At 45.7% G+C, this 19,835-nt stretch overlaps 2 protein-coding genes across 6 annotated transcripts in view; one reads left to right on the forward strand and one right to left on the reverse strand.

The window, feature by feature from the left end:
• The window catches only part of DLGAP4 (DLG associated protein 4), a 138,929-nt gene extending 122,043 nt beyond the window's left edge, over window positions 1–16,886 (forward strand). For all 5 annotated transcript variants that reach the window (XM_043884382.1, XM_043884385.1, XM_043884381.1 and 2 more), the window contains 3 exons: window positions 13,162–13,253; window positions 14,027–14,182; window positions 15,038–16,886. In XM_043884382.1, the coding sequence (XP_043740317.1) occupies window positions 13,162–13,253; window positions 14,027–14,182; window positions 15,038–15,256 (467 nt within the window). In that variant the 3' untranslated portion in view covers window positions 15,257–16,886. The remainder of the gene's footprint in view (window positions 1–13,161; window positions 13,254–14,026; window positions 14,183–15,037) is intronic.
• Window positions 12,407–12,828, reverse strand: LOC122681868 (60S ribosomal protein L31-like). The gene has a single exon (XM_043884425.1). It carries the CDS (start codon window positions 12,808–12,810, stop codon window positions 12,433–12,435), a length of 378 nt encoding a protein of 125 aa, XP_043740360.1. The 5' UTR covers window positions 12,811–12,828; the 3' UTR covers window positions 12,407–12,432.
• Window positions 16,887–19,835: the final 2,949 nt, after the last annotated feature.

The following is a 19,835-nucleotide window of genomic DNA, read 5'->3' on the forward strand; positions in this document are numbered from 1 at the left end:
TTATTGTGAATTAGGTATTGAAATCTCCAGCTGTTACTGTAGAACTGCATATTTCTCTCTTTAGTTCTGTCAGTTTTTGCTTCATATATTTTGTTGATCTGTCATTAGGTGTATAAATGTTTATAATTGTTACATCTTCTTGTATCAAATGCACCTGTCTTTCTTAGGAACACTTTCTGTGTTCCAGTGATTTTTTTCATAGTTAAAGTTTGGGGGGTTTCTTGTTTTTTCATAGGTAGGTGTTTATACACAGTTTACATTTGTGCATTCTAAGATCTCATCCTTCTTTTTCATATGCAGAGCCAGTTGTCACAACACATTCCTGAGTCTCTGCTTTCTTTGCTGATTAGTCATAGCAGTCATAACCTCTGCCGAGAATTCTGCACATGCAGGGGTGTGTCTCTGAGTTCTGTTCTCTTCTGCTACCCGTCTGTCTGTTTGGTGTTAATACGACTTAATTGCCATAGCTTTTTGGCAGCCTTAGGCATCTAGAGGGTGAACCCCCCTTCCCTGTTCTTTTTGTTCAGAAAGAAAAAGTCTGCTTCTATCTTCATTCTTCCAACCCTAATTTTAGAATTAGTATATCAAGTTACTCAGAAACATTTTGCTGGATCACTGACTAGAAATAGAGTTTATAGATTACTTTGGGAAAAACTGATAACCTAAAAAATACTGAGTCTTCTTAGCTATGAATGCAGTTTATCTCTTCATTTATTCAGATCTCCCTCTTATGTGCTCCTTTTCAAGTTTGAGTAACATATCTATGAAGATCTTACGTATTTGTATTAGATTTATTCCTTGCTACTTTCTAGGTTTGGTTTTTTGTTTTTTTTTTTGGTGGTAAAATGAGTTTTATATTTGCTTACTTAACATTGAGACATCTACATTGATCTTGTGTCCAGCAACCTTGTACAACTCTGAATCCTCTTGGATTCACATCATAAATGATCACGTTGTTTGCTGGAACGGCAATGTCGCGTCTGTCTTTCTAACCTCACTGTGTCTCATGCACATCTTGTATAACTGCAGGAGCGTCAGGACGTTGTGGGACAGTAGGAAGACAGTGGCATCCTTCCCTTGGTCATGACCTTCATGCCGTGAATATTCAGTGAATATTTACTGAATTCTTTCCACACACCAGCTCCTGGGGATGTAGCAGAATAACACGAAGTGCCTGCCCTCATGGAGCTTACATTCTTATGGCGAGAGACAGAAAATAACCAGCTAAACATCCAATGCGCAGGATGGTTAGACATGTAACAGAGAAAACAGGGCCCAGTAAGAGCAGGATGGAGTGCTGCGTGGCTGGGGGCAGTGTTGCTGTCCCTCATGGTGTGGTCAGGGAGGGCCTCCCAGATAAGGTGACCTTGGAGCAGAAGCTGGAAGGAAGGGAGAAGCAGTCTTAGAACTCTGAAGATCAGAGAATTCCAGTGGTGAGCAAGAGCTTGACATGTTCCAGGCTTGGGGAAGGCAGCCAGTATAACTGCAGGAGTGAGCAGGGGGGAGGTGGGGGATGAAGTCGGTGTGGTGGAGCCCCAGATCACATAGGCCCTCAGAGTAAAGGCTTGGCTTTGACTCCCCAGAAGAGAACACATTGGAGAATTATGAGCCCTGCAATGTGACATTCTTTTTTACAGGATTAATCTAGTTTCTCTGTTCAAAAGAGAGGTGGGGAGGGGCACAAGGGGAAGCTGGAAGATGAGTTAGGAGGAAGTAACAGGATCTGGGGAAGAGGAGATGGAGACTGTGGAGTGTTTAAGGGAGGGGTCAGATTCTGGGTGTATCTGCAAGGTAGAGCAGGATTTCCTGATAGGGTTGGATCTAGACTTAAGAGTGAAAGGAGTAAAAAATGATTTGGCGTTGTGAGTTACAGAAAGGATGGAGCTGCCCCTGCAATAGGAAAGACTAGTATAGATATCGGGAGAAAAGTCAGGAGTTTGGTTTTGAACACTATCAAATCACACACATTGTTAGGTATCAAAGTGGAGAGGTCAAGCAGGCAGTTGGATACATGAGTCTGGGTCTCCCCAGGTCTCTGGGTTGGAGATCATATTTGAAAGCCATCCAAGTACAGACTTAAGGTAAAAAATGAGACAAGAATTCTCAAGAGAGAATCAACTGTGTCAGATGCTTTTCTGATGGGCACAGCAGGTCAGATTTAGGAATGTGAGGTTATCACAGGCTTCAAGAGCTGGTCTGCTTTGGAGGTGGTGGGGTGCTGAGGGGAGGACAGCCTGACTGAAGAAGGATTAAGAGAAAATAGAATAACTGGGAGACCACAAGTACAGATGACTCCACTGATGAAATTTTCTGTTCAGGAAGCAGAGAAATGAAGGGAGTGAAGGGTCAAAGGGGAGGGCTAGGATTTTTCTGTTGTTCTTTTTATGTTTAAATGGGGTGATACAGGCACATTCCTGTACTGTTGAGAATGACTCTGCAGGAAAAAGGAAATTCATTATTCAGGAGAGAAAGGGGATAACTGTTGGATGACATTCTTAGGTGGGCGAGAAGGAACTGAACTAGTAGAGAATGCACAGTTCCTCCAGAGTGACAGGAGGAAACCGTGATCAGGGCGCCCTGCAGTGGGAGAGCAGAGTTATCCACACAGACTGAGGAAGTCAGAGGGGGGCATCGGGAGGTTGGGGAGCATTTGAAATGGTCATGGGGAGAGCAAAGGAACCATGTGCAAGATGAGGCTGTAGAGGGAGAACCGAGGGGGGGTGTTAATCCAAAAGATCGGCTTCTTTTTATTTTGTCGTCAGTGTAATTGTGTTGTGTTAGGGGATGTGTATCATGCACTTAAAAATTTTTTATCTTGGTTGTGCTGAGTCTTCGTGCTTTGTGAGGGCTTTTTCCTCTAGTTGCTGTGGAGGGGGCGGGGGGCTCCTCTTTCTTGCGGTTCACGGGCTTCTCACTGCAGTGGCTGCTTCTGTTGCAGAGCACAGGCCCCAGGTGCGTGGGCTTCAGTAGCTGCAACTCACGGGCTCAGCAGTTGCGGCTCCTGGGCTCTGAGCAAGGGCTCAATAGTTGTGGCCCATGGGCTTTAGTTGCCCCCGAGGCATGTGGAATCTTCCCGGACCAGGGATCGAACCCGTGTCCCCTGCATTGGCAGCTGGGTCTCCTATCCACTGTACCACGAGGGAAGTCTATTACTTTCTATAAAAGGGTGAATTGGTCCATTTCTCCTTAAAGTTCTGTCACATTTTGCTTTATGTTGTTTTGAAGATATCTTAGATCTATGAAGGTCAGGATGTAATACTATCCCTGGTGAATGTTTAGTGATTCATTCTGTTTTTCCAGATGCCTAATTGTGTTTTGCCTCAAAGTCTTTGTTGTAAAGTGTTGAGAGTATTGCTGTACCAGCTTTCCTTGGTTAGTGTTCATGTGTTACACAGCTTTCAGTCGCTTTCAACTTTTCACTTGCCTTATAATTATGCCTTTTATACCTCTTATACGCATATACCTGAGTTTGGTAATTTGTTCAATCTGTTGATTTTTATTTCCAAAGTAGAAAATGTCATCCATTTACAATAGGATTTCTCCTCTTTGGATTTATTCTTACCAGGTTATTTTGTGCTCTTTGTTCTACTTTTTAGAGGTTTCTTTTTTTCCTCTCTTTTCTTGCCTTCTTTTGCATTAACACCCTCTCTCTCTCCATTCCCTTTGCTATTTTGAGGCTGTGTTTTAATTTGGACTAGGTTTGCCTATAAATAACATTTAAAAAGAAAAGAAAAGGTGGTTTGAACAAGACTGTTGATTTCTCTCACATTCAAGAATGTCTGCAATAGTAATGCTGGAGCCCCAGGCTTCTTTCTTCTTTAGGTTTGATGTCATAATTGGCTTCCATTCATGAGATCTTCTCATCTTTCCCAATGGCTGCTAGATTCCAGAACCCCAAGTGCATTCCAGCAGCAAAAGAATCAGTAGCAAAATAGAGCAAGCTGGCCCCACCTACCACTCCCACTTCTATCCCTTTGACCAGGCTACTACTCATAGCTTGTCGCAAGGGTAGCCTGGGAAATGCCCGAGTCCGGGCAGCCATGTACTCAGTTAAAACTACAGGTCCCCCCCCCCCGCCCCAGATAACTTGTTTTCAAATGCCTGTGCTGCGCTTGGTGGACAGAGTTTGCATATTATAGAGCTAGGACATCATACTAACAGCAGAAGTCTTCTTATTCAACACTGATGCTAATGTAACTTGTTCTATGACTTTGCATACCATGTCTCATATTTTCCATTTGACAGTACTTTGTCCTAGAAAATCCAGTTTGCCTGAGAAATTTCTGTGTTTTATTTCATCTGAATAAAGTTGCTGTTTGACACAAAATAAAGAAAAGGTTCTACTTCTGAGGGAGAAGGAGAAACAAACGCTAGGACAACTAGCCATATCTGCCATAGAAGTTACACACTGTATTTCTGTTTCTTTAACACTTAAAATTGTAAGTTATTCAACATTTTTACCTTTCTCCCAAACAACACAAAAGCATTAACATATAATTTATCTGTTTTCTTATGATTTAAAACTGCACACATTATCATTATATAATTTTCAATTATCTAAATGCATGTATAAATAATAATTCCCATGTGTTTATCATTTTCTTTGTTCACCATTCCTTATCTCAGATCTTCCTTCCTGGATCATTTTCTTCTTTGCCGAGTTCATCCTTTAGAACTTTCTCTTTTTGGCTGTACTGGGTCTGGGTTGCATCCCGTGGGCTCTCTTCATTGCAGCGTACCAGTTTTCTCTAGTTGGGGTGTGCAGGCCTCTCTAGTTGCCCACAGCATGTGGGATCTTAGTTCTCCGACCAGAGGATCAAACCAGTGTCCCCTGCATTGGAAGGTTGATTCTTAACCATTGGACCACTAGGTAAGTCCCTGGAACTGTCTTTAGTGAGAACTTGAGAACTGGCATTAACCCTGTTTTGATTTATCTGAAAACCTTTATTTTTGCTCTCATTCTTATTAACCTTTATTTTTATTGTGAAATACACATGCAAACAGTAGACAGAGTAAAGAAAAATTTAGAACACTCCTTTCCTCACCACCTAGTTTACAAAATGGAATATTACCAGTATCTTTGAACCTGGTGATAAATACCTTCTTTCTGCCGTAGCAGTAAGCACTGTCCTGAATTCTGTGTTAGTTATACCCTTGCTTTTCTTTATACTTGTACCACATATATGTGTGACCCTAAGGAACATACTGTTTAGTTTTGCCAGTTTTCAAAATTTACGTTCATAGAAGCCAGGTGTCTGTATTCTTCTGAAGCTTGCCTTTTTGGTTCAGCCTTGTTTGTGAGAGTCATCCATGTTAATGTCTGTACGTGTAGTTCATTCTTCCCATTGACATGCAGCATTCCACTGTATGAACATATCATTGCTTATCCAGTCCACTGATGAGCACTTGAATTGCTTCTACTTTTTGGTTGTGAGCAGTTTTTTAATAATAGTATTAAAATGTAATTTACACCATAAAATTCACCCTTGAAAGTATACAATTTAGTGGTTTTTATTATATCCACAGAGTTGGGTGACCATCACTGCTACCTAATTTTAAAACATTTTCCTTACCCCAAAAAGAAACCTTGTACCCATTCAGCCATCACTCTCTAGGAAATGGCAACCCTCTCCAGTATTCTTCCTGGGAAATCCCAGGGACAGAGGAGCCTGGCAGGCTGCAGGCCATGGGGTCACAAAGTCAGACATGACTTAGCAACTGAGCACAAGCACTAAAACACGAATCTGCTTCATTCGCTATAGATTTGCCCGTTCTGAACACTTCGCGTGCATGGACTCATACGCCATGTGTTCTTTTGTGTCTGGATTCTTTCACTTTGCCTAATGTTTTTGAAGTTTATTCGTGTTGTAGCATATGTCAACACTTGACTCCTTTTTATTGCTGAATAACATTCCACTGTATGGCTATATTGCATTTTGCTTATCCGTTCATGAGCTGTTTCCACTTTTTGGCTAGTAGGTATCCTTTCAGTTCTGTCCCACTGCACTAATGCACGTGTGTGTACTTAGGCCAGGACTGTACTGTCGTGATTACTGTAGCTTTGAAATTGGGAAGTGTAAGTCCTCCAATTTTATTTTTCAAGTAAAAGAAGTGTATGGCCAGCTCTCCTTTTCTTACTAAAGGAAGTTCTAAAGTTCATACTTCATTTTTTTATTTCCATATGAATTTTAGGATCAGCTTGTCAATTTCCTCAAAAAACAGGCAGATAGGATTTTATTTTGATAGGGATTGTGTTAAATCTGTAATTCAATTTGACAAGTGTTGCCATCTTTTAAGTCTTCTGATCATGAACATAGGCCATCTTTATTTAAGTTTTTAAAATTTTCTTTGTTAAGTTTATTCCTAAATATTTTATTCTGTTTGATGGTATTGTAGTTGAAGTTTTTCTTCATTCCATTTTCAGCTGTTCATTGTTACTATATAGAAACACAATTGATTTTTGTACATTGATCTGATATGCTGCAACCTCACTGTTTTGGGGGAAATTCGTTAGGATTTTTTTTATATATGAATGAGTTCCATTCCAAGAGCACATTTGTAAGTCAAGTTTGTTCATAAGTTTAACAAAGTTGGCCTTGGTATCCAACTAACACAATCATTTATATAGTATTGTACTGTAGTAGGTTTATAATACTTTTCATGCAAATAATACATAAAAAACAAATACAGAAAGTAAAGAAAACATTTTTAATGTTACAGTACAGTACCTTGAAAATTAAGGTAATACAGTACAAGAGCTAGCATACAGAGGCTGGCATTAACAGGCAGGAAGCGTTTCTGACTGGAGGAGGGAGAGGCGGTAGGAGACAGCAGAGCTGAAGGATCGTCGGCAGGAGGAGACGGAGGGCAAGCTGCAGTTTCACTCCCGTCTGACACTGATGGAACGCGTGTTCTCATCTTTGAAAGGTCACAACCTGAAGGTTCATACGTAGATTTACTGTAACTGAAAAGACAAATTCCTCCAACCTGTTCTTCTTCAGGAACATCTTGGCATTGCCTCTTTGCTTTCTCCCTATAAATTTTAGACGTAGCTTTTAAACTTCTATGCTGTGGTTTTGATTGGAATTATATAAAATCTGTACATCAGGTGGTAGAAAACTGATGTTTATGAATGAGTTTTTTGTATCCAAGAACATGATTGTCTCCCCATTTATGTAGGTCTCCTGTAGTGTCCTTCATTTAAATTTTATATTTTCCATATAGAAGTTTTACATATTGTTTAAAGATTTGTTAGATTAGTATTTTAATTTTGAAAGGATGTAAGTAGTATTTTTGTCATTGTATTCTTTTTCTTTGGTTGATGAAAAATGCTCTTGGCCTTTTTATTGATCTTGTATTTAGAAATACTGCTGTATTCTTATTTGTAAATAAGGAATTGCTTTTAGCATTGTACCATTGCATATGATGTTTACTATAGGTCTGTTGTAAATATGCTTATTCTGGTTAAGAAAATTGTTGAATTTAATGGAATTTTGTGTATCTATTTAGATAATCATATGGTTTTTCTAATCTGCAATGTGGTAAATTTATTGATAGATTTTTCTCCTTTCTTGTCTTCTTTTTAGATTAATCAAATATTTATTTCCACTTTTCTCACGTTAGCTTATTGTTCTTTTAGCAGTTACTCTGCATCCTTGACTTTGTAAGACTAAATTAGTACTTTTACCACTTCACAGATAATGCAAGGACCTTGATCATGTGTACTATGGCCGTGAGATATTTCAGTTCTATAAATATAATCTAACTGCCCCAAGAGATTATTTTTGTTTTATACAATCAGTATTGCCCACATAATTGCTCTTTTCTTTCTGGTAAGACTTCACTCCTTTATTTCTGTGCTTGTGGTTATTAGGATAACTTTCCTCTGCCCTAAGAACTCCCTCTAGTATTTATATTAATGCAGTATTTGTCTTAAAATGTCTGTATTTTTCCCTCTTTTTCTGAACAGTATTTTTTGCTAAGTATAAAACTCTAGGTAGGTATTGATCTTCTTTCAGCACTTTTATTTATAAGTAAGTCTTTATGTTCTGGTTTCCAGACTTTCTATTGGAAAGTCAGTCTTCCTGCTGCTTCTTTGAAGAATAATTTTTTTTCCCCTTTGCTTTTAAGATTTTTTCTCTTGTATTTGAGTTTTATCCATTTTTACTAGGATACCTAGGTATGGTTTTCTTTGTGTTTTTCCAACTTGATGCTCACAGTTTCTTGAATCTTCAGCTTTAATAACTTTCGTGAGTTTCAGAAAAGTCTTGGCCATGATTTCCTCAGATTTCTGCTCCATTTTATTTCTTCTCTCCTTGTGGACTGCAATTACACATATTTTAGACTGCCATGTCGTTTCTTCACTCTCTCTTCTGAATTTTCCTTTTTTTTTTCCCCCTCCTCTGGACCTCAAACTGGATATTTTCTGCTGAATTATTTTATAGTTTAGCTGTAATTAATCTACAAAACCTATCTATTGCAATCAGCGGGCTTCCCTGAGAGCTCAGTTGGTAAAGAGTCCAATGCTGTGCAATCCTCCTGCAGTGCAGGAGACCTGGGTTCGATCCCTGGGTTGGGAAGATCTCCTGGAGAAGGCAATGGCTACCCACTCGAGTACTCTGGCCTGGAGAATTCCATGGACTGTACAGTCCACGTGGTTGCAAAGAGTCGGACATGACTGAGCGACTTTCACTTTCACTGCAGTCAATTTCAGTTAGTGTGTGTCTTTAGTTCTAGAATTACATTTTATTCTTTTTGATAGATTTCTGGTTCTTTGCTGAACTTCCCCATCATGTCATATATTTTCTTGGATAGATTCAGTCATTTTAAAGCCTTTGTCCAGTACTTCTAGTACCTGTAACCCCTGTAGGTCTTTTACTTTTTTCTGATTTTTCTCTTTTGCTGTGCAGTCATTTGGTCCTACCTCCTGGCATGTTTGGTAATTTTTCTAAATTTTTACTTATTCAGTTATTGGCTGTTTGGGGTCTTGGTTGCTGCGTGGGCTTTTCTCTGGTTGTGGTGCACAGGCTTCTCATTGCAGCGGCTCCTCTTGTTGCGAAGCACAGATTCTGGGGTGCTCAGGCCTCAGTGGTAGCAGCTTCTGGCTCTAGAGCACCGGCTCAGTAGTTTCGGAGCCTCACAGGCTCAGCTGTTCCACAGCATGTGGGATCCCCCTGGATCAGGGATCAAACCCAAGTCTCCTGCACTGGCAGCGGATTCTTTACCACTGAGCCACCAGGGAATCCCCACGCTTGGTAATTCTTACTCAACACCAGAAACTGTATATGAAAACTACAGAAATAACTTGAGACTCAGGGTGATTTTCTTTTTTTTTTTAAGGATGATTTTCTATTCTTCAAGAATGGATTTACTTTGGCTTCTTGCAGACAATAGCATAGGGTGACTTAATCCAATACGGGATTCAGCTGATTCAGAGCTGGGTTTTGTGACAGCCTGGGATATTTCCAAGCCGCTCCTTCTTGGCAGACACTGAGCTCCAGTTTTTGTCTCGCCCCCATCTTAAGGAAGCTTTGCTCAGTCCGAGGTGCTTTCCCCCAAGTCCTGTCTGCCTTGTAGCTCCGAATTCCAGTTTTGGTCTCGCTGTCCCCGTGGAACTACCACAAGCTCTGCTCAGCTTCCCAGACTCTCAGCCACCACTTTGCCGCCTTAGCATCTCAGCTTTTTGCTGCCTTTAGATTTGGGAGACGCCTTGGGATAACAGACTGTCAGACTCACCTGATTAAAGTTTCCCTTCTCACTGAAATCTTAGCCTCTCAAATTCTGGCTGCTTTGGTAATTTTTCAATGCCTTGAAAGAGAGATTTTGTTGTTTTGAGTATCTTACTTTTTTTGTGGGGTTTTTTTTTTTTTTTTTTTTTGAAGTTCAGTTTATCAGATGGCAACTGGTTTTTCATAGCCAGAATCAGAAGTTATTAGAATTTTCTAATATTGAATCCGTCTTGTAGTACCAGAATAAACCCAGCTGAGTTACATTATTTTAGTACATTTTTGCACTTTTGTTAATATCTGATTTAATAATTTTGCCTTTGTTCTTGATAATTTGGCTAGTAGTTTTCCTTTCTCATCCGTGTCTCATTTTAGTACCAAGGTTCTCTAAGCATAAAATGAGATGGGGTGGTTCTTTTAGTATATCCGAAGTCATGATCACTCTGAAGAAGTTTATTTTCTTCCGTTCTGTCCTTTTAGAACTCTGACGGATGTATGTTAAGCTTCCCTCTCTCCTCCATGTCTCTCAGTCAGGATCAGTTCAGTCACTCAGTCGTGTCCAACTCTTTGTGACCCCGTGGACTGCAGCACGCCAGGCTTCCCTGTCTATCACCAACTCTCGGAGCTCACTCAAACTCATGTCCATCGCATTGGTGATGCCATCCAACCATCTCATCCTCTGTCGTCCCCTCCTCCTCCCCTCTTCAACCTTTCCCAGCATCAGGGTCTTTTCCAGTGAGTCAGTTCTTTGCATCAGGTGGCCAAAGTATTGGAGTTTCAGCTTTGGCATCAGCCCTTCCAATGAATATTCAGGACTGATTTCCTTTAGGATGGACTGGTTGGACCTACTTGCAGTCCAAGGGACTCTCAAGAGTCTTCTCCAACACCACAGTTCAAAACCATCAATTCTTCAGCACTGTCTCAGTCACATTCTTTTAAATAGTCTCTTCATTGTAATATACCTACTTGCTTCTTTTCTTTAGTATTTATTTTATTTGGCTGAAGCAGGTCTGCGTTGCCACATGTGGGATCTAGTTCCCTGACCAGGGATCAAGTCCGAGCCCCTGCATTGGGAGCACAGAGTCTTGGCCACTGGACCACCAGGGAAGTCCTCTAGTTGCTTCTTCTATTTCTTAAAAAAATAAGGTACCTAAGTGCAATCTTATGATGAGGAATTCTTCAAAAGGGACTTCTTTTATTCCCATTCTACTTTAGACCAAGCCGGGTACATACACCCACTACCTGCAGTTATTCCTGGCAACTTTAAGATGTAATTTAGCAGTATAAGGGTTTTGCACCAGGAACTTTCCCACTCCTGTTCCCCTCATCCTTACTGGTTTTCATTAGGGTTTATTCTTCGTACTGTGTCCATCATGGCCCTTGTTTCTGTGATGCCTGATTTTTCTCCTGCAGTAGTTCCAGAGCTCATGTCTTACCTCCTTCCACGCTCTTAAATCTTTTCAGAGCACCTCGATCTCTGCTTTGAACTACTGTTTAAATATCTGTGGCTACATGTCACACTGCTCGTCTGTTCTCTGGCAACAACTTCCTGGTGAACACTTACCTGCCGTTTGCTGCTCCTGTACTATGTCGAGCTCCCGCATGGGCTCCTTTGTAATAACTAATTTCTAAATGAGGTGAAATTCCTCCTCAGATAAGCTGTTGTAAGTAGATCATTGCGGGGGAGGAGGCAGGAGGGTGTCCCAGGCTGGCAGGAACTCCTCAGTGCGTCCTTCAGCTTGGTCTTCTCTCCAGGACACCAGAGGGCAGTTACCGTGCAGTGTTATTGCCCTCTGCCCCCCACCCTTGGTGCTGAATCAGGTTCAGGGAAGCTCCTGCTGCATTTCACACCCCTTTTTATTTCAAACAAGAGATTATTGGTTCTCAAGTTATGCTACTTTGAAGAACTCAAAACTGACCCGTTTATCTGAGCCCTTCAACTGCAAGAACTCTCCCTATGCGGCTATCACTGCACCCTGACACTTCCTCATACACCGTGCTCTGTCAGGAGACAGTGTACATTTTGATTAATTTACTGTGTTTTGCTTTTCAGTGATTTCTAAGGGGGTTAGGAGATAGTATTGTCTTCCTGCTACTTTATTATTTTGATGACATACAACATAATTTTTTTACTTTAGAAAAAAAAATATTTATTTGGCTGCGTCAGGCCCCGGTTGTGGCATGGGGGAATCTTTCATTGCAGTACACAGGCTCTTTGTTGCAGCCTGTAGGCTTCTGTCTCGTTGCGGCATGGGATCTTAGTTCCCTGACCAAGGATCAAATCCACACCCCCTGCATTGGAAATGTGGAGTCTTAACCACTGGAGCACCAGGAAAGTCTCCCTTGCCACTTTAAAACCAGAAATGGCACTAAAAGACTTCAGTCTTGTATTCCTGGGCTGAGCACTTCATAGTTAACACTGCTCTTTGCTTTAAGACTTTCGCGTCCCTAATGAAAGTGGCCTATGCTTGTCATGTCCTATCTTTTTCTCAGGGCTCCTAAAATTAGCTGTGTCATTTTCTGTGTTTATTTACTCTCAGGAAGAATTTGAATATATATAACAGGGGTTATCTGTTCCTTGAAGGTTTTGTAAAACCTCACCTATAAAACTGTATAGGCCTGGTTCCTTTTTCTAGAGAAGATTTTTAACTCCTGCTTCAGTTTTTTTTTTTTTTTTTTTGGGCAGTTCAGTAACTTTATTGGACCATCAGCAATTAGTTCTCATCCACATTGACTGTAGATTTTTGAAGGTGGTGACAGGCACGTAGGTAACCAGAGTGTAGAGCTTGTTTGGCGAGTCTTCGTCTTCATTACGTTTTCTGGACAACCGCACACGGATCCGATATGGGACATTCCTGATTCCTTTGGCCCAGACAGCTTTGTTGAGCCTGGTGTCGATGCGCACGTCCGGAGTTCCCATCTCCTTCATGGCAAACTTCCGGATTTCTTTGAGTGCCCTAGGGGCACGCTTCTTGAAACCCACTCCATGGATGCGCTTGTGAATGTTGATGGTGTATTCTCTTGTCACCACCTCGTTGATGGCGGACCGGCCCTTCTTCTCGCCGCCCTTCTTTGCGGGAGCCATCCTGCTGGGCCGTGGTTGGAAAAGCTGCTTCAGTTTTTTTAAACAGTTATTGGTCTAATCAGATTTTCTATTTCTTCTTGAGCCTATGGTAGTAATTTGTTTTCCTGAAACGTTTTCTTCCATTTAAACTCAGTTTTCTGATTTATCACCATGACATATCCTTAGCAACTAGTGGGTGGGGTTCACTTTATAGGTATGGTCTGCATTTTTCACAAGAGTGGGTTAATTACTGTGTAAATAAAATGAAGGCCGGCTGCTGTCACCAAATAACGATCAGCACCCTAAGGTGGGGAGGGGAGGTGAAAGCAGACCTGTACTCGGCTCAGCCTTTCTCCCGCTTCTCTCTCTCAGTCTTAGGGAAGGTCCTCAGTGCTGTGGGCAGTGCCCAGCTACTGATGTCGCAGAAATTCCAGCAGTTCCGGGGCCTCTGTGAGCAGAACTTGGTAAGTGTGATTCTTCTTCCTCCACAGTGGGTCTCCCAGCCAGAGCCCCCGGCTGGATTAGCCTCTAACCCTCTGACCTCCTCCGTGACATGGAGAAGGTCTGCCTCCTCAGCCACTGGAAGGATGACGGTGGCACATGTCAGAGCCTACCACAAGAAAAGGGCCGGGAGTGGTCCTTTCAGGTCTTTAATGCCTTCTGAAATAGAAAAGTGAACTCTATGTAAAAACAGCCACTTGGAAGTTAAAAATCAGTTAGCACTGATTTATTTATTTACAACATACTCTGTATCTAAGAGGACAGTCAAGGTAAGAACTAAAGAAATAACCACCATTAGGCTTGGTGGGTCTCCCTTCTGCTTCACCCTCACCTGTCAGGCAGCAGCTTTTCCTGTGGGGAGCCTCTTTCCGTCCAGCCAAGGGTGGGGGACAATGGCCAGTGTTTGTCTCTAGGACCAGTAGGGGTTTGGGGGTTCACCGAGGAAGTCATGATGAGGAATGTGTTGGCTGAGAACAGGATGATGGGAGGGAACCCCCATGGGTCTGTAATCACACCGACCTGGGAGTGATGCTGCCTCCTCCCTATAAAATGAGACGCGTCGCCCGCCAGCCATACAGTAAGGCCACGAGGGCCATCCTCACCAGAGCCCGACAGGTGGCGAAGGCTTCAGTTAGCACATGTGTGAGAACCCATGCAGGGCTCAGAGACCATACTTGGGATGGGGTGCAGGACAAGCCCTGCCCTCTGGCCCCACTGACGCCCCTCTGTCCCGCAGAACCCTGACGCCAACCCACGTCCAACGGCCCAGGACCTGGCAGGGTTCTGGGACCTGCTCCAGCTGTCCATCGAGGACATCAGCATGAAGTTTGATGAACTCTACCACCTCAAGGCCAACAGCTGGCAGCTGGTGGAGACCCCCGAGAAGAGGAAGGTGAGCATGGAGCAGTGCGGAGGGGAAGTCCAGGGACAAATTCCTGGTCGGCAATAACGCTGCCCACATCGGTCAGTGCTGCTTGGCTCCCTTCTCCGTGTGTCGTCTCTGAGCTGGGGGCTCACGTCCATCAGTGTGCGGGGTCCATGCTCGGCGCTCGTCCAGCATGCCGCGGGCTCTGTGTAGTTGAGGCTGCCCCCAAAGCATGCCTTCCTGCCCTGCATGTTCGGAAAAGGGGACTCCTGGGAGACACATGCCCTCAGCCTGGAGTGCTAGTGTAGTCACAGCCGTTGGAACGTCAGAGGCAGACAAATGGTCCTTCTCCTAGGACCACGCTGCCAGGAGTCCAGGGGTCTGGGCCAGATTCTGCCTCCCAGGCCAGCCTCATCCCTGAGGCCCGGGTTTCCATCTGTAAAACAGTGGTGCCCAGTGACCCCTTTGGTTATTGGGTACTGGACAGTGGCCCTTGTGAATTCTGATCCCCTAGAACAGCACGTGCAATGTGATCTGGGAGTCGGAGGCCCTGAATTTAAATCCCATCTCTGGCTGTGTGACTCCTGTGTGAGTTTTGGGCTCTCAGTGGGTCCAAGCAGGGGTGGGAAGAGGTGGTCTGTCCGTCCCCTCCTACTAGAACACTCTAGGATTGTCAGCTTGCTTTCTGCTCCTATGCCTTGTGCTCTTCCCACCATCATCGCTTCTTGTGGCTTCCTGGTTCCAAGTGTGTGTTGCTTGTGCCCGATGCGGGGGAGCTGGGGTGGAGACTCCAGCTGCCAGCATATGGGGGGTGGTAGTGCCGCCACACACAAGGTGGCACCTTTATTTTATTTTTCTTCCCTCCTCACTGTCTCACTAAAGGAAGAGAAGAAAGCACCCCCTCCGGTCCCAAAGAAGCCAGCCAAATCCAAGCCAGCAGTGAGCCGCGACAAGGCCTCTGATGCTGGGGACAAGCAGCGTCAGGAGGCCCGCAAGAGACTCCTGGCGGCCAAGCGGGCGGCTTCCGTGCGGCAGAACTCAGCCACAGAGAGCGCGGACAGCATCGAGATTTACGTCCCTGAGGCCCAGACCCGGCTCTGAGACCAGGAAGCAAACAATTTTAAATCATTAAAAAAAAAAAAAAAAAAAAACCACAAACTAAATGCAAATGGAACAAAATTTTCTCAACCTTTAGTATGGTTATTCTGTCTAGAGACCCTGAGCCAACTTTCAAATTGACGCATCCAAGGGCTCACGATTTGGCTTCTTTGGGTCCCTCCAAGCTTTAGGTTATGGAGACTTCACACACACACAAAAATCAACAAAAACACGAAACTAGGAAACTTTTTTTTCTCTTCTCGCTGGCCGCGGTGGACTAGATAGATGGACTTCAGCAACTCCCCAGCCCGGCCTCCAGACTACGGTCTTTTTACTTGTTCTGTCTAATGAGAACTTAAACTAGCTTGTTTACAAGATGAAGACAACCCAGGGGCAGCCTTGGGCACCTGCCATGTCCCTCCTTCTCCTCCTGGCTACCCCAGCTCTGACCTTGGAGTTCTCATTCTTACGTTTCTCTTTGCCCTTCAGAGCCCACACAGGGGTCACCATCCTGACTATCGGCTTTCTGGTTCTCAGTCCTTTGTGTGGTTGAGCCCAGAGGACAGAGAGATGGACACGCATCCCTTCCCCCACCAAGTGCTCACACACAATCACACACACACGCGTGCACACGACTGCAGGTTCCTCTCAGCAGAAGCGGCCCTCCCACTGTGCTCCGGCAGCCTTGGGTCTCACCTTTCTGAGACCAGGAGAGGGCTGAGGTCTTGGGGGGTGGGGGGGCGGGGAAGAGGTAAAAACCACAGCTACCACACTCCAGACTCCCGCCTTTTTCTTCTCTCCAGCCCCTTCTTTCCTTCAGCAAAAACGTATGACTCAGAGTGACTTGCTGGGGCCACTCAAGAGAGGGCCCCCACATTCCAGGGGTGGTCTGTCCCTGGCCGAGCCTGTGTACAGTAGCCGAGGGGCGGGCGGCTGTGTCTGTACGTATGTGTACATATGCACATAGACCCTAGAGTGTATATTTAACAAACGCCCCTCTGCTCACCCATGCCCACCAGCGCCGCCGCTGGCTCTCGGGGCACCTGGCAGGAGGCGGGTGTGTGAATAGCATATATTTTTACATGTACTATATCTAGGTGTGTGTACAAGTGTGTGTAAAAATATATACCTTGTGTGTAAGCAGCCCTCCCTCTCCCCCTTTTCTTTTTTCGACTCTCACCTGCCCCCCACCATGGGCCCATCTGCCCAGTCTCTGAGTTTTCTATTTTTTTACCCCAATCATCCTTCTCTCTCCCCAGCGCCACTCCCAGCCCCACTCCCAGGGTGTCATGAGCCCTGAGCTGCAATGGTCCAGGCCTGCAGGGTGAGGGGAGGGTGGGCAGGGGGCAGGGAGAAGGTGAGGCCGGCCCGCAGCGAGCCCTGCGCACGAGGCTGCACACTCCAGTGGCCACGGCTACGGTATTGGGGCCGTCCTCTGTCCAGCACCCACCGCAGGGGGCCTGGGTGAACTGCGGGCCTGCTCTAGGGCCCATTCCAGCTTGGCCGCCGTCTGTGACCTTGGGCAAGTCACTTGACCTCTGTGTGCCTCAACTTCCTCCTCTGTAAAATGGGGACAGTCCCCGCCCCTCCCTACCTCACAGGCATGTTGTGAGAATAAATGAGGTAATGTGTACCAAGGGCTCATGGTGTTATTGCGGTGGGATGGGCCAGGCTGGCATGAGGTGGGTGGAGTGGATGCCCCAGGAGACAGCCAGACACCTTCCAAGTGGCAGGCATCTCTCTGGAGATGGGTGGTCTGGAGGGCAAACTGCAATTCCAGCTAAAGCACCTCTCTGTGAGCCTGGGCAAGAACACCAAGCTCTGGATTCCCTTATCTGGAAGCTGAGTGTGTAACATCTGCCTGACCAGCTTCCTTGAAGAAATAAATGCTTACTAAGTTGCTCTATGGTGGGACTTCCCTCGTAGTCCAGTGGTTAAGACTCCACGCTTCCAATGAGGGGCCATGAGTTTCATTCCCAGTTGGGGAACTAAAAGTCCCACATGCCATGTGACACAGCTAAAAAAATTTTTTTTAAAGTTGCTATACCGGAGCCAGGATGGGCCACCCTCGCTGACAGCTGGTGCCCGCTCCAGAGCCCGACCCTGCGTGCACTTCACCCAGGACGGGGCACTCGGTACCCCCGACAGTCCTCTCCACCCAGACAGTTACATGCCCTGGATGCGCTTCCTGAGCACCCACCCTGCCAGGCCCAGGGCCCAGCAGGTCACTCGCAGAGCTCAGACTCCAGTAGGGGAGACACGGAGGGTGCCCCAGGTGAGCTCCAGCCCACGGCAGGCGATCGAGGAGGCGCTGCGGCGCAGTGAGGCCGTGGGAACCCTCACGGCACCGCCCAAGCTGGCCTGGGCAGCAGCCTCTGGTCAGGGCGAGGGACAGGGGTGCTCACCGGCTTCGGGGGCGGGGGCGGGGATGGGGTGTGGGGGAGACCGCGGGAAAGTGCATTCTAGGCATAAAGAACAGAAAGTAATGATGTCTGGAGATAAGAACGTGTGTTTTAGAAAGTTCTTGGATTAACACACCATTGTAAATACAACACTGTAAATCAACTCTACTTCAATAAACATTTTTAAAAAAGAAAGTTCTTGGGCCCGGCTGAGCTGCAGACACCTGATATCCTCCCCTGGCCCAACCCAGCTGAGGTGCTGGTTGACCTCAGGCCCAAGGGAACTGCCTTCCCAGGAACTTTGTTCGGGCTGCCCTGCCCTCCCCGCTGGGGCCATCTGTGAGCCCATCTGAAGCCACTGGGCTGGGCCCCCTTCACTAGGAGCAGGGTGCCCTCAGGTCTAGATCCTGGTAGTGGTGGCTGAGCATCCAGTGACCACGGGTGGCTCAGATTAACTCCTGGGGCTGCCTGGACCTAGCTCCACCCTGAGACACAGCCGAGAGTGACTTGAGGGTAAGTGAACAAGTTTCAGATAGCCTGGGCACTCAGCTGGATGCTCAGAAGCCTGGAGGAATATAGGAGCTGCTCCCACTGGCTTTGACCAACCAGCAGCTGAGCTTTATGCCAGCCCAGCCTTGGGGCACCCGGAGGACACTCGCCCCTTCAGAGCCCGAGCGTTTCTGCTGCAGCAGGGACAAGGCATTGTGGGTCAGACCAGGGAGAGCCCTGCACACCCCGTATCCCGGCATGAGTTGGGGTGGGGGGAGGAACACACCTGACGTGCTGAATCTGGGCCCCTGCTCCCAGCCCTCCTGGTGCAGCAGAGGTGAGGCCCGCCTCCCCAGGCTGAAAGAGTTTCATGTCTTTACCCAGAATCACCAACTGGCAAGATTTTGCCGTATCTGCACTGTTCCTTTCTGGGACACAAACATCTCCCTCACCTCGAGCATTTAAACATAAGCTGCACAAACCATGCTGCTTTACCCCAAACACACCAGGCGACGCCTGAGAATAAGGACACTCCTTCCCACTCCCTACCACCGTGCGCTCAGTCACTTCAGTCATGTCTGATTCTTTGCGATTCCATGGACTGTAGCCTGCCAGACTCCTCTGTCCATGGTCATTCTCCAGGCAAGAATACTGGAGTGGGTTGCCATTTCCTTCTCCAGGGATCTTCCCAGCCCAGGGATCAAACCCACATCTCTTCCATCTCCTGCACTGCAGTGGATTCTTTACCACTAGCGCCACATGGGAAGCCCAGTACCACTGTTACTCTCTTAATTTAACCAACCAGTGGCCCTCAAGCACCTCCCTTACCCAGGAGGGCACTGAGATCTTAATACCAGCTAAAGTGGGGATCATACTCCAAACGGCCCCACAGCAGCCTCCACAGCGTTTCCTTCATATCCAGCCAGGATCCAAAGCAGGACCGTTCACTGCTCTCCTGTTATCACGTCTCTTTACTCTCACTGAATCAAAAACAAGTTTCCCCTTTTTTTTTTTCATGACCCTGACATTTTTAAAGTACCCAAGCATCTTACAGAATGTTAACATAATTTGGATTTCTGTTTTCTCATGACGAGACAGACTGAACAGTCTGCACATGAACATGGCTTAGAAGCTGTCTCCCTCTCCTGTACTCTGTTCTATCAGGGAGGCGTTTATCTCTTCACGGAAAGGCAGCTTTCCAGGGGACCTGAGAATCCTTGGCTTCTGCGTTTCCAAAGCACAACCTTTGAGGGAACAGAAAGGGCCAAGCCTGCTCTCTGAGCCAGAGACCATGAGGACCCCAGATGAACTGAGATGAGAAGCTCCCATCACCACCATCTCTTAGCGGGGCTAAGAGAAATTTAAAGTGAAGTTGGGGGACTTCCCTTGTGGTCCAGTGGTTAAGAATCTTCCACGCAATGCTGGGGACATGGGTGTGATCCCTGGTCAGGGAACGAAGATCCCACATGCCACGGAAGCCTGTGCGATGAGGATCCGTGTGCCATAACTGAGACCTGATGCAGCCAGATAAATATTTTTTAAAAATAAAATGAAGTAGGGTGTCTGCTACCCATCTGAATCTGGCTGATCTGAAAAATCAACGCAGTCCCCACTGCCCCTTCCTTATGGCAGCCAAGGGACTCCTCAGAAGTCCCCACTCTGCTTCCTCCAAAAGTCCCCCTCTGATCAGG

Source organism: Cervus elaphus, chromosome 23 (genome assembly GCF_910594005.1).
Source record: "Cervus elaphus chromosome 23, mCerEla1.1, whole genome shotgun sequence".
In the NCBI taxonomy this organism is placed as follows: Eukaryota; Metazoa; Chordata; class Mammalia; order Artiodactyla; family Cervidae; genus Cervus; species Cervus elaphus.

Excerpts from the sequence above, each read along its gene's own strand:
- LOC122681868 (XM_043884425.1), bottom strand. The coding sequence starts at position 12,810 with ATGGCTCCCGCAAAGAAGGGCGGCGAGAAGAAGGGCCGGTCCGCCATC.